Source organism: Loxodonta africana, chromosome 22, assembly GCF_030014295.1.
Source record: "Loxodonta africana isolate mLoxAfr1 chromosome 22, mLoxAfr1.hap2, whole genome shotgun sequence".
Lineage (NCBI taxonomy): Eukaryota > Metazoa > Chordata > Mammalia > Proboscidea > Elephantidae > Loxodonta > Loxodonta africana.
The window spans coordinates 26,443,567-26,458,035 of NC_087363.1; the positions used below are offsets into that span (position 1 = coordinate 26,443,567).

A 14,469-nucleotide genomic window follows, 5' to 3' on the forward strand; every position below is an offset into this window, starting at 1 on the left:
TTCCCATCAGGGCCATTAGGGAGGTGATAGAGGGCTGAAGCCCTATGCAGCTGACCCTATGTATCTGCCCTGGTGCAGCAGACCTCCCAGCTTCTGCCCTGCTGGGTGCCCGTGTGCTACCTCCCTCTGCTTCTGGGCCCACTTCAGCGCTCCCTGGACTTGATCCTTCTTTGCTCCTCCAAGAGACCTGAGGGTGCCAGGACTTGCAGTATCTCCCGGGTGCCCAGCAAGGACTGCCCTGGCCATGTGTGTGGTGCTGGTATCTTCCTGGGTTACATGGCCTGGAAACCCATCTGTTGTCCTGGAGAGCATGGTCAGCACAGAGGAAAATGGGTGTGGGGTGGACTACCTTCTAGGGCAGAGGGGCGAGGACACTGCCCAGTTCTGGCTTCAGAGAAGTTTTTGAGAACCGAGAAGCATCCGTGTTCAGCCTGAGTTCTAGGCCTTAGGGGGTGGGAATGACTAAGGTGCTTTGTAGTGTTCCTCCCCATAACTGCCAAACACATCCTCAGTTGGCTGGCGCATAAACAGGGGAGGTAGTATTCTCAGGGTGCTAAGGTGCCTGGACCCCAGCAGCTGCCCAAAGAATAAAACATTGCTGAGCTCATGCCACGGGGCTGGCATGAGTCCCTCTGTAGAGGGTGTCTACTGAGGCTCCCAAAGGTCCAGATACTATTTTTCAACATCGTTTTATATTTCCTTCCTGTTTACCATGGACACTTATAATTGTATTTTCCCTTAATCAGGAAAGGTTTGGAAAAACCACGGCACCGGTATTCCAGCTCTTTGCCTCACCTCCTGGGAAGAAGGACCTGCTGTTCAAGGACGCTGCCATTGGCTTTTTGAGGATCCCCTCGAAGATAGACACTGCCCTGTACCTCGGCTCCAGATACTACACTGCCCTCCAGAACCTGAGGAAAAGTAAGGGAGGACCGGGCAGGGTGGGGTGCCAGGGAGGAGGCAGTGGGCTCGGTGGTGGTCCGTTCTCCGTCTCCTGGCCAATGAGGGCTCTCCACTGTAGTGGGCTTGATGCAGGTCCCAGTGTCTTTTGTTGACTGAGTCAGGACATTTTAGCATTGCGAGAAGAGTCTCCAGACAAAGGTCCTGGCCACCTGTTAATGTTGGCATATGCCCCTGTGCATATCAGGCTCCCCAGCCATGACAGAAAAATCAACTTGCCTCCTGTGAACATGAACTGACAGAGCCAGGGCCCTCCTGGGATGACTCCAGGGACTTCCGTTTCCACCAAGGCCCTGGGCTTGGTTGGGATAAAATACTACAGTGAGGAACTCAGCCATGGCTATCCTTCTATCGGAGGGTCTGGGGTGGGAGTCTAGGTGAACACTAGACTGCACTGTAGTATGGGGGTATCTGAGGGCCTCAGGAGAGGTTACATCGGGATGCCAGGTGCCACCTCTTGGGGCTGTCACTTGTCCCATGTTAGGGAGCTTTCTTCCTCTAGGATGGAGACATTAGGCAAATCGTTATACTAAGGATTGATGTATGGATTAGAAGCCAGAGAAGATCTCCAAGGGAACAGAAGTGAGAAACAAAGGGTGTTGCATCCATCTGAAGAAGGGGCTGTGAGGCTGAGGTGTGGAGGAGGAGAGAGGCTATGCCTTGACACACCCATTGGAGGAAGCAGCTCCCTAGTCTGTCAGCAGGAAAGGGCACTCTGAGTGGCGTTGGACTCTGCAGAGATCTGAGGAGTGGGTGCCTCAGTGTCTACCCAAGGTTCAGGATCCCTGCCAACCTGGCTCTCCTCCCCCTCTGCAGAGGCGACAACATCGGCGGCACGGAGCAGACGGGTGGTGTGGTGTGCTGTGGGCAGCGAGGAGCAGAGCAAGTGCAGACAGTGGAACCGCCACAGCAGAGGGAAAGTGTCCTGTGCCACGGCCTCCACCAGCGAGGACTGCATCGCCCTGATCATGGTAGGCAGCTGGCCGGGTGCTGGGAGCAGGGCAAGGGTGTGCAGATGCAGAGCACCTTGTAGGGGCAGTGCCTTTGTCACACGGTGGTGGGGATAACGGGTGCCCACCCAGCGTGGAGTTGGGCTCCTTAGAGGACCCAAGGCCATGGGCTTCTGCTTAAAAGTGAAGTCGGGAGCCCCTGAGGTTAAACAGGGACTGCCGGAGAGGGTCTGCTCCGGGCCAGTGCAGGCTGTGCTAACAGGCAGCTTTATGTGTTAAAAACTGTGGGTTTTCCACTCCGGTAAATATAAGAACAACTTACAGTTATTGTAGGTAATTTGGAATGTTTAGAGAAGTATAATGTAAAACAGCAAAACCCACCTGTGAACTCACACAGGGAGATTGTTGTTGATAGTTGCCATTGAGTTGATTACGGCTCATGGCAACCCCACGTGTGACAGAGTAGAACTGCTCCATAGGGTTTTCTTGGCTGTAATTTTTACATAAGCAGATTGCCAAGGCTTTTCTTCCATGGTACCACTGGGTGGGCTTGAACTGCCAACCTTTAGGTTAGCAGGTCAGTGCAAACCTTCACGGAGAGATAAACGCATAGCCATCAAGTCACCTCCGACTCCTAGCCACTCTATAGGACAGAGCAGAGCTGCCCCACAGGGTTTCCGAGGCTGTAATCTTTACAGAAGCAGATTGCCACATCTTTCTCCTGCAGACTGGCTGGTGGGTTCGAATAGCTGACCTTTCAGCTGGTAGCCAAGCATTTTAACCACTGGGCCACCAGAGCTCCCACAGAGTTTTGGTAATTTCTCACCCCAAGGTTCCAGGGTACATCTATGAACACGCAGACAGCAATACTGGATCAGTCCAGTTATGTCATTTTTTAGTCCTTCTTCCCTTAACAGTGTATCATGGGCATTTTCCCACATGAATTCGGATTCTTTGAAAACTCTCGTAAAAAAAAGGGTTCCAGGATATCTTTTACACTGATGAGTCTCAGTTTAGTCATGACCCTTCTCCTCTTTGTCCCCCTTATTCTGCCATTATCAGCGATGCTGTGATGAGGCATCCTTGAAGATATCTTTGTCCATGTCTCTATTTATTTTAAATGTTGTTGTTCAAAAATGATTACTGGGTCAAAGAGAGAGCTTTGCAATCCTGATGAACCTGTGTTCCAGTGTTGATGCCTGGGCTTGTTCACTCTGCTGATGAGTGTATTCATTTCCCAGGGCATCTGTAACAACATGCCGTGAACTGGGTAGCTTTATAAGAACAAATTTATTCTCTCCCAGTTCTGGAGGCTCAAAGTGCAAATCAGGGCACGGGCCATGTTGATTCGTTCTGGGGGCTCTGAGGGAGAACCTGTTTCATGCCCTTCTCCTAGCTTCTTGGCTTGTAGGTCACTTCAGTCTCTACCTCTGTCTTCACGTGGTCACCTTCCCTCCGTGTGATTCTGTGTCTCTTCTCCTCTTTTATAAGGACACCACTCAGATTGGATTAGAACCCACCCTTCTCCAGTATAACCTTATGTTAACTGCTAACATCTTCAAAGACCCTATTTCCGAACAAGGTCACATTCACGGGTACAGGGCATTACAACCTGAACAGTGAATAAAGTTGATAATTTCTGCTCATTTATTGAGCAACACTGTGTAGCACTAGGAGTACAGTGCTAATGAGTGGAGCCTAGTGAAGCCGGCTGCTCCCATCTGTCTCGTCAGTGAGGGAGGCTGGTCCAGAAGGACATCCGCGGTGTGCCGGGGCACAGAAAGGGTTTTGTTCAGAGGACAGAGGGTTAGTGCAACTTGTGTCTGGTGTTTCAGTTGAATTGTTGTGGGGCTGGTAGAGAATTAATAGTGCATATGGTATTTCCTTTGGGTGCTCAGTTAAAACAACTCCTACCTCTTTCTAGTGCTCCAGAAAGCACGACATAGAGCTGACCTCTCAGAGAGCTGTAAAGACAGGCAGGATAGGGAACAGCCTCACCATGATGCCGGGATTTGCTTTGTCTTTGCAGAAAGGAGATGCTGACGCCATGACCTTGGACGGAGGATTCATCTACACGGCGGGCAAGTGTGGTTTGGTGCCTGTCCTGTCAGAGAATTCCAGTAAGTGGAGGGAGCGGCCTCTCTGGTTTTATTCCCTCTGGGCCATGGGGACAGGGAAAATGTTAAGACGGATGGATACATTCAAATGAGAGAACCAGGGGAAATAATTAATGAAATGGTGTGTGTTACCCATCTGCCTACTGAGTTGAGAACTGACAAAGCACAGACTGGTTTCCTCTTTTTTAGGAAAAGTTTTACTGACATATAACACACACGGAAAAGTACCCTAAGCATACGAATCAGTGACGTTTCACAAACTGTACTGCCCTATGTGACTAGTGCCCACATTAGGATAGGGAATGTTTCAGAAGTCCCCTTTGGCCCTCTTGTCACTACCTCTGTTCTCCCAAGGGTAACCGCCATCCTATTTGTGAACTTTATGTTAAAGGAGTCCCACAGCATGTACTTTTTCATGTCTGGTTTCTCCTACTCAGTGTTATGTCTGGGAGATTCATCCATGTGAGCCTGTGGTTGTAGAACATCCAGTCTCGTTGTAGGGTATTCTGTCGTGTGACTCCACCACAATTATTTATCCCTTCTGCTGTCAACCGGCATTAGGGCAACTTCTAGTCAGTGGCTGTCTTAGTTTCTTAGTGCTACGTTAACAGAAATACCCCAAGCGAGTGGCTTATAATGGACAGAAGTTTATTTTCTCACAGTTCAGGAGACTAGAAGTTCAAATTCAGGGTGTCGGCTCTAGGGGGGAAGGCTTTCTTTGTCTGCTCTAGGGGAAGGTCCTTATCTCTTTTCAGCTTCTATTCCTAGGTTGCTGGCCATCACGTGGCCTGTAGCTTCCTCTCTGTGCTTCCCTGCTTGCTTGCTTGCTTAATCTGCCCGGTTATATCTCAAATCAGATTGATTTAAGACACACCCTACACTAATAACTGCCTCATTAGCTTAAGAAGGAAAACCCCTTCCCAAATGGGATTTTAACCACAGGTATGGGTTTTTTTTTTTTTTTTTTTTATGGGGGTTAGGATTTGCAACACATATTTTGAGGGCCACAATTCAGCCCATAACAATGGCGATTGTGAATAGCGGTGCTCTGAACAGGCCTGTGTATGCCTTTTGGGGAACACACACACTCATTTGTGTTCAGTGCAGCTGCTGGGCCTTAGTCTCCTTAGGTTCGATTCTGCATTATTGAGATTTAAAGAGCTTGTGGTTTCTCAGTAACTTGGAGTGTTTAGTAACACTTTGCTCATCTTTGTTCTTGCAGAATCCCAAGATGGTAATAGCTCTAATTGTGTGAATAGACCATCAGAAGGTGAGTTGGAATTAGCCACTTTGGGGGCCAAAGGTAAGCCCTTGTAGCTGCAGGAGGGAGTGGGGGCGGCTTTTAACAACCTACAGAAAGAGACCCAGCCTTAGAAGCTAAGCACTTTTGGAGATGCGAATCGTTCGTAGGAGAGTAATTATAATTCACATCTGTATCAGCCTTTGCACTTGACAGAGAACTTTCATGTATTTCCTCTTGGGTCTGGCCACATGGAAAGAGAAGTGTTCTCACTCTCTTGTTATTATACAGAGGGACAAAGAGTGGCTCAGAGAGTTTCCTGCAGTCTATAGAATTAGCCGTAGATAATACTGTGGCAGATCCTGGTCTTGAGCCAGGGTCTCCTGTGTCAAATCCAGCACTCTATGCGCCACCCCCAACCTGCCTGGCAGAGGTAGTGCTTGCTCAGCTCTGGGGGAGGCTCCCCACTGGCTCTCGGGGGAGTCTGTCAGGTACACCTTATTGGGGCAAGGATAACCCTCCCACAGTGCAAGGATGACTCGGATCAGCACAGGGGTGGTCCTTGGAGACCGCCCCCCACCACATCTGCACAGCAATTAGTTTGGTGGCTGTCGCTGCCCTTGCCTTCACACATGCAGTTGGGGATTTATGTACGATTGGGGGCACTCGCTTTGTTCAGTGTTAATTGTTCAGTAGCCCATGCCTGAAGGTGAATTGCTGGTTTACAGGTCAGGGACGTTGTGTGGCTGGTCAAGGAGAGTCCCCAGCACTCACTCAGAGAATCGGCTTGTCTTTATTACTTTATTTCATAAAGCTCAACTCAGTCTCACCTCCACATAGGGCAGCAGCTTAAACTTGTTGGGGTCGCCTGGCAATGGCCAGTTATCTGAGGGAATCAGCCCCTGGGGATGCTTCTTGACCCCTTCTGGGCTGGGTTGCAGACAGCTGCCCTTGAGCCCAACTAAGACTTTCTCTTCTGTCATCTGTCATGGAAGGGTACCTTGCCGTGGCAGTTGTTAGGAAGTCCGACGCCGACATCACCTGGAACTCCCTGAAGGGCAAGAAGTCCTGCCACACAGCTCTGGGCAGGACTGCGGGCTGGAACATCCCCATGGGCCTGCTTTCCACCCAGATAGGCTCCTGCAGATTTGGTAAGGAGTCCCACAGGGAGCCGTGAGTGGGCCATCCTGGGGGACAGGTATATCGTGCTGTAGACCTCTGAGTATGGAGGGTGGATTTGCAATCGTGGAGCCTCAGGGAAGGAGAGGCAGAGCTGGGAATTTGCAGGTTAACTGTGGCCTGAAGGCAAGTTCTCCAGGAGACACAGGTGTATACCCCTTCCTACACCCCATCTGCCCACTCAAGGATAAAACCTGGAATATCAGCCCGTTTCTCTGCACCCTAAAAAGTCCCTGGGTGGCACAACTTGTTTGTGCTCATCTACTAACCTAAAGGTTTGTGGTTTGAACCCACCCAGCAGCAGTGCAGAAGAAAGGCCTGGCAATCAGAGTCCACAAAGATTACAGCCAGGAAAACCCTATGGAGCAATTTTACTCTATAACATAGGGCCACTGTGAGTCAGAATCGACTCGAAGGCAACGGGTTTGTTTTTGGGGATTGGATCTCTGCACCCTAAGGTTGAATGCAGGTATGAAAAGTAGAAGAAAAAAAAAAGTTTTTTTTTTCTCCCTTAACTTCCTGGAGCTTCAGGTCTAAATTCCTCACAGGCCCTGGCTTCCAAACATTGGAAAAGGCACCTGCCTGCCTCTGAAGGGTAGCCTCTGTTTCTAATCAGAACAGATTTTTTACTTCCCACCGTAAAGGAATCCTAATAAGACTTCAGGGGTTCTGGCTCAAACTGCTTCCAGGGGCCTTCTCTCCCTGCCACACACTGCAAGCCCTCACCCACATCACCTGTTAGGTAAAGGCCGCTCATGGTGACTCGGGTAGACGAGCTGACTTATGTTCCTTTTCTATAGATGAATTCTTTAGCCAAAGCTGTGCCCCTGGGGCTGACCCGGGATCCCGTCTGTGTGCTCTGTGCATTGGTGACGATTCAGGCCAGAACAAGTGTGTGCCCAGCAGCAAGGAGAGATACTATGGGTACAATGGAGCTTTCAGGTATGTGTTGCAACCCATCTCCACCAAGAGTTACCTTGTCCTCCACCATCTTGGCGCTGCATTTCTAAGGGGCAGACGTGACCTGTCATGACAGAATGAGGGGTGGGCAGAGCTAACAGCTAGCACCGGTGAGGGTTCTCTCCATCAGGCCCACCACCACCGAGTGGATGCTGGGATGGGCTGTCTGAACTTAGCTCTGCCTCTCTGGGACCTTGAGCCAAAGTCAACCTCCGTGGGCCTCATCATCTTGTCCTGAAAGTCACGTGGGTAGAGTATGGGCCTCTTAAGTCCTTTCCATAATATAACGGTGTGGGGAACATTCTCTTCCCATAGCCACCACCTTTTCTCTTCCTGGGGAGGTCATCATTACCTCCCATGGTTTCACTTTTCTCCTTCGTTTTGGCCTTAGAAACAGCAATGAGAAAACAGTGTTGTAGTGTTACTTTCCAACAGTGAAATGAAAAATTAACAACAAAAAATAAGTTTTTTGAATTTCACCAATAATAATCACTTAGTGATTTACGGTAACTATCCAAAATCCCCATTTTGCAATTCCATTCATCCGGGTGTTCCTTGCAGTAGTATATTTAGGGATTTGAAGGGAATTAGAGAATCCTCCCCCATGCTCCAAAAATATATTCCATCACTAAAAAACCAAACCAAACCCTTTGATTCCGACTCATAGCAACCCTAGATGGCACTAATAAATTAGATCAGCATCGCATAGCTCAGCCTGACAGTATGCCAAAATATGGGGCCACTAGTCTTGGTGGCGTAGTGGTTAAGTGCTATAGCTGCTAACCAAAAGGTCAGCAGTTCGAATCTGCTAGGCGCTCCTTGGAAATCCTGTGGGGCAGTTCTACTCTGTCCTGCAGGGTCGCTATGAGTCAGAATTGACTCGATGGCAGTGGGTAGGCTTCAAAAAACTGGCAGTTGGTTTGGTTTTTTGGGTTTAGACTTCAAAAAGGAAACCCTAATGGTGTAGTTGTTAAGGTCGGCTGTCCGAATCCACCAGGTGCTCCTTGGAAACTCTATGGGGCAGTTTTACTCTGCCCTGTAGGGTCGCTAAGAGTTGGAATCCACTCGATGGCAACAGGTTTGGTTTTAGGGGTAGACTTAAAAAAAAAAAAAAATTCAGTAACCTTCCAGTAATGGGATGACATAAAAATGGATTTTGTATACTTTGAGTGACTGAGAAGAAAAACAAAACAAAAATTGCTGAGTGTACAAAAATACTTTTAAGGCGCTAAGATTTGCAAATGGGAAAGTTGTGGTGTGATTCCATTCAGAAATATTTTACAGACACATGCCTGGTAAGACTCCAAGGGAATCATGTGGTCTTTCTTTCCCAAACCTTGCGGCAAAGTATTATCTCACTGGAAATACAAACATTTTAGTGTATCTGTTTGTACTAGAAAAGAATGGTTTGTCTTTTGTTTAAATTATGCCCACAGTTGGAATTGGGACAATTTATAACAAAACAGTTGAAAGTTAGAACAGAGGTCCTATTCAGCTCTATGTGTCTGACATCCTTATACTGTTGGTTCTTGATTGCTAACTTTCAGCTGTTACCTGCTGACTCCCTGTTATGGAAGACGAAGATCTAGCCTTCTCATACTGGCCCCTGTGCCTCTCCCATCCCTTTAGCACTCAATAAGATTATATCGTATTCAGTGCTTACGTTATTATGACCATGTAGGTATTATTCTCATATAAATGTGTAGTGTAGCAAAATTGTATTTCCCGTTGTACCAACTTTCTGTTTCCTCTGGAGTTAATAGGTGTCCTATTTTTTTCATTTTCTGTGTGTGTGTTTTAAACAATGAATCATCTCAAAACTGTCTGCTACAGTATACATCTCCTTACACACAAACACGCATGCACACACACACACTGGGTGCCGTCTCAATTTCATTATTTGCTTGGAAATGTTCCTCCTGAAGACTTCTATTTCCTCAGCTCCAGTTTGGGTTGTTGCTGTCTAGGTCAGCCATACATCTGGGATTGTGGGATTCCCTGGCCTTCATGCTGGGATTTCCCTTGGGCTGAATGACGAGCCTCTGTTTTCATATACCTGGACATGTGTATAATTACATGTAGAATTTATGAACTATTAAATCTAGGATCTAGAGCACTGGTGTGGCTTCCAAAATGATGTCCAAGGATCGGGTTGATGTCGAATTTCATTTTAATATTCTCTGGTGTTTCAAAATTGTATTTTATTGGAGTTCTTTGAATTGGGCACTTGGTGGGCTCTTTTCATCTGGAAGCTCAAGTTGTTTAATTCTGAGAAATTTTACTTTATTATTTCTTTGATAATTTTCATCCCTCTATTTATTCTGATTTCTCTTTAAACTTTAGTTCTAAAATTATAGAATCTCTTGGATTATTATCTGCTCTTCTTTATCTTTTAATTTCTGGAATACTTGCTCAGTTTAATCTAATAATTATATCATTTAAACTAATTTTCATGATTTTTTTTTTACTTTTCAAGAAAGCTTGTATTTTAGGCTATTCCTTTTTAGAACTTTCTGTTCTTGTTTCATGAATGCTACACCTTCTTTCATCTCTTTAATGATATTAACTGTTTAAAAAAAGCTTTATTCTCTCCCCTATGTTGTTTCTGTATCGTCTGAGAGTTAAGTGTTTTGGTGTCCATATCTTATAGTCTTTCTTCAAATATCTGATGGTCCCTGGCTGTTTGTCCATATTTGAGAGTGAAACACTAGAATCTGACTGTTAGTTCTGTATCAGTTGTCAAGTCTTGATGACTACAGGCCTCAATGTAGGGCAATTGGGTTGAATCATTTCATTGTGAGGCATTCCAATATTAGAATCTATAGATATTCCTCTTGAGTTGATCGGTTTCCCCCAAGAAGGCATCCTCCCGTCTCCTTTCGGGGAGATATAACTCTGATAGCCAGCCTTCTGGGAGCTGAGTGGAGGAAAGGGTCTGGGACTTTATCTTGCAGGATATAGCTTTCATTCCATTCTGTATTTTCAGTGTTGCATCCCCACCCTCAGCAGTGCTTGGTTCTCTAGACCATAGTGTCTTTCAGGTCTAACCTTCCCAGTGAGCAGGCCTTCATTTTTCTGCCAGGATGAGGGAGGAGCAACCTCCCAGCTGCATGGGATGTGAAGGCACCTAAATTGAATCTTATGTAGGCTTTATCCAATCCTCATGTTCTTAGCCACTTTCAATGATACCTGGTATCTCTAAATACTGAGCCTTTCTGGGGTTCCACAGCACACATCAGCTTTCTTCTGGGCTTCCCCTACTTCTAATTTATATTTACAGCTTTCTTTGCTCTGCTAGGTAATTTACTACACATTCGTTTTCTCCCTAACTTGTAAATGTTATTATTTTCTCCTCCCCATTCTCTCTCTCTCTCTTTTATGGGCTTATGGCTTTAAAAAAAAAAAAAAGTTCTATTATTTTACTGGGATTTTAGAAACAAAGAGGATACACCTATGTGTTCAATCTGCCATTTTAAGCCAGAAGTTCCCAGAAATATTTGCCTTTATCTTTTATATGTTTACTTCCCACCTTCTTTTTCTTAGTTTTGGGGATATATGTATATGAGTCAGAACCAACTTGACGGCACCTAACAACAACAACAACACATATTACAAATATTTCTGAAAACTCTAATAGTCTCTCTTCTCTGGTTGTTATGTTTATTTTCTGGAACATTTTAGGTGTCTGGCTGAAAGGGCGGGAGATGTTGCATTTGTGAAGAGCGTCACTGTCCTGGAGAACACTAATGGTATGTGAAGCTGTTTGCCTTCCTCCTTTAAAGCAGTCTTTGGCATCACAATACATCCTGGTATTCAGGTTTGCAACTGGGAAGGAATTATAACCTTTTCCAGGCTTTTGATTAAGTCCAAAATTCTTTGCCTTGGTAGGCAACATGGTAACATCTATAAGTGTCACACAGATTTTGAAATGAAATTCACACACACACACACACACATACACACACAAGGATAGAGCAGCCATACTCAGTAGCAAGTATCTCCCAAGCTTTGTCTAGTCAACCACAGAAGCACACCCTCTGCCTGCCCCAGATCTTTCATGCCTATGGAAAACTGAATGTGGATGTCACTAAAATTGAACATCTACAAATAAAGTTTCTCTTTTTAAAAAAGCATCTAGGAGCCTTCATTCAGCCACATGTGATCCTTGCTCTGGAAACTCCTTGGGAGTTAGTGGAGGCAAAATCACAGGCAGATGCAGATGATGGAAGACAATCTACTAGCTGATGGTTGAACAATGACTTTGTCCTCTGATCTCTAGATGAAAAAAATATTTACCAGATTAAAGACCCCTCATCCCTTTGCCACCTTCAGAAGTCTGCCTCTTTTCTCAGCCTCCCACCCCTCATCCTTGGCAGATGATTTGTCATTTTGTTCCCTGGGAAACAGCTGCCTCAACTTTCTGCCTCCCTCCTTCAAACATATCTGCAGCTACAGCTGCTCCTCCTTCCTTCCTCCTAGCTCATGTCTCCTGGGAGAGGAATTAAAGCCAAACGTGTAGATTTGGAATGATCTCAGTGTCAAACGGTTGAAGCCAAGAGAATGGATGAAGTATGTTCTTAAGAGGAAGGAAAGGCAGGAAGACGGACAGGGGCTGAAGGAGGAACCTCTATTTCCACACCTGGACATGCATACAATTATGTTTAGAATTTATGAGCCATTAAATTGAATTTCTGCAGCACTGGTGTGGTTTCCAAAGGGATCTCCAAGGATCAAATTGATGTCAAATTTAATTTTAAGGTTCTCTGGTGGTATAAAATTGTATTTTATTGGAATTGACTAAATATATGTGATAAACTCATAGAAGTTCCTATCCTTTCTCTGTCTGCATTAAGAACCTTTGAATATGAAAGAAGGAGAAAACAATTTCTCCTTGAACATAAAGCAACTATTTTTCTGGAACTCACAGGAAAATATGGCATAGGTAGAGGGTGTGGAAAGGCATTAAACCCATTCTTTTTTTCTTTAAAAATTTTTTAACAGCTTTATTGAGATGCAACTCACATACCATAAAATTTACTCATTCACTCATTCAAAGTGTAAAATTCAGTCATCTCCAGCACATACACAGATGCCAATCTAGAACACTCTCATCACTCCCCCAAAAGACCCTCGCCTCTGTATAGCCATCCCCCATTCCTTACCTTTTGGCAACCACCAACTTTGTCCTCATGTATTGCCTATTCTGGACATTTCGTATAAATGGAATCGTGTAATATATGGCCTTTGTGTCTGGCTTCTTTTACTTAACATGTTTGTAAAGTTCATCTACATTGTAGCATGTATCAGTACTTCATTCCTTTTTATTGCCAAATAACATTCAATTATTGTACGGATATACCAATAATTTTTTAAAAAATTTATTTTGTGGTTGTTATTGTTGAGAATATACACAGCAGAACATAGACCAAATAATTTCTGCATGCATAATTCAGTGACATTGATTACATTCTTCAATTTGTGCAACGATTCTTATCTTCCTTTTCCAAATTGCTTCCCCTGTTAACAAAAACTCACTGCTCCCTTAGTTTCCTGTCTAGTCTTTCGAGTTGTTGTTAATTTGACCACATGAGATACTTCTTCAAAGAGCACAATGCTCAAGGCAGACATTCCTTACTAGTAAAGCTCAATTATTATTTAGTTTAAAAAGCCTTTAGGGGATATTTTTGGTTAAGTTTTAAAGATTATCTCAGGGCAGTAGTTTCAGGGGTTCATCCAGCTCCCATGGCTCCAGAAAGTCTAGAGTCCTTGAGAATTTGAAATTCTGTCTTGCATATGCCCCCTTTTGATCAGGATTCTTCTATAGAATCTTTGATCAAAATGTTCAGTAATGGTAACTGGGAGCTATCCATTTCTTGTGGTCTCATGGCAAAGAAGGCAGTTGTTCATAGAGGCAGTTATTCACACATTCCATATCCTCCTCCTATTCCTGACTCTTCTTCTTCCTCTGCTGCTCCAGGCAAATAGACACCAAGTGGTGTAGCTTGGATGGCTGCTTGCAAGCTTTTGAGACCCCAGGCACTACACACTGAACTAGGAGTTAGAACAGAAGCACTAAACACACTATTCAGGCAATTAATCGGGATGTCCCATGAAACCATGACCCTAAACCTCCAAACCAAGAAATCAAATCCAATGAAGTATTTGGATGTACATAAGAAATCTTAGCAACTGCCCCCCCCTTTTGTTTTTTTGGTTGCTGTTGTTGTAAATATATCTATCACACAACTTTTGCCAAATCAACTTTTTACAAGTGTCCAACTTATTGACGGTAATTCCAATAATCGACTCTGCAACCCTTACCCTTAATCAATGTGAATTTTTTCATTACCATAAACTGAAACTCAGATACATCACCAATTTTTGATACATTGGAGGTTTGTATAGTTTGTGCAGGGCACAACCACATTCTCTCTCCATCGCATCACCATGACCCCAGTATGGGCACTTTGACAGCCGATGGATTGGTTACATCTTCCCAGAAAAAACCTCTTGACTAAGCTGGACAGCTGTGACTGATGCTTCCTTCCTTCCTTCTCCCCCCCAGGAAAAAACTCTGAGGAATGGGCTAAGAATCTGAAAGTGGAGGACTTTGAATTGCTGTGCCTTGATGGCTCCCGGAAGCCTGTGTCCCAGGCTCAGACATGCCACCTCGCCAAAGCCCCAAGTCATGCTGTGGTATCTCAGAAAGAGAGGGCAGCATACATTGAAAAGGTGCTGCTCGAGCAACAGGTAAGGCCCATGAGGGCTCCCTGGGCTTTCTTACCGCATGGGCTCCTGCCAGCTGGGGAACCACAGAGCTAGGTGAACTAGGCCATCTCAAGTCTTTCTGTCTAGTCCCCCTGTTTGAAGACGATGGTGACAGTATTTGTTTCATCCTCTGGGACTGTCCAGAGGCTACAGGAGGACTGCAGAAGGTTCCAACATCGGGCTTTCTATAACTGACTTCATTTCTGCCCTGAGCCTCTGTGACCTTGAACTGTTGCACATACAGCCTGGCTTGGGGACAGTTACTCTTTGTTTCCCTCCTTTTGTTCTTCAGTCA

The 14,469-nt window shown here is 45.3% G+C and overlaps 1 protein-coding gene across 1 annotated transcript in view; it reads left to right on the plus strand.

Annotated features, from left to right (window-relative positions):
• Positions 1–14,469, plus strand: part of LTF (lactotransferrin) — a 28,413-nt gene that overhangs the window by 10,575 nt on the left and 3,369 nt on the right. The window contains exons 8-15 of the mRNA XM_003409908.4: positions 747–921; positions 1,777–1,931; positions 3,940–4,030; positions 5,250–5,297; positions 6,263–6,418; positions 7,247–7,388; positions 11,088–11,155; positions 13,972–14,156. Of these exons, the coding sequence (XP_003409956.2) occupies positions 747–921; positions 1,777–1,931; positions 3,940–4,030; positions 5,250–5,297; positions 6,263–6,418; positions 7,247–7,388; positions 11,088–11,155; positions 13,972–14,156 (1,020 nt within the window). The remainder of the gene's footprint in view (positions 1–746; positions 922–1,776; positions 1,932–3,939; positions 4,031–5,249; positions 5,298–6,262; positions 6,419–7,246; positions 7,389–11,087; positions 11,156–13,971; positions 14,157–14,469) is intronic.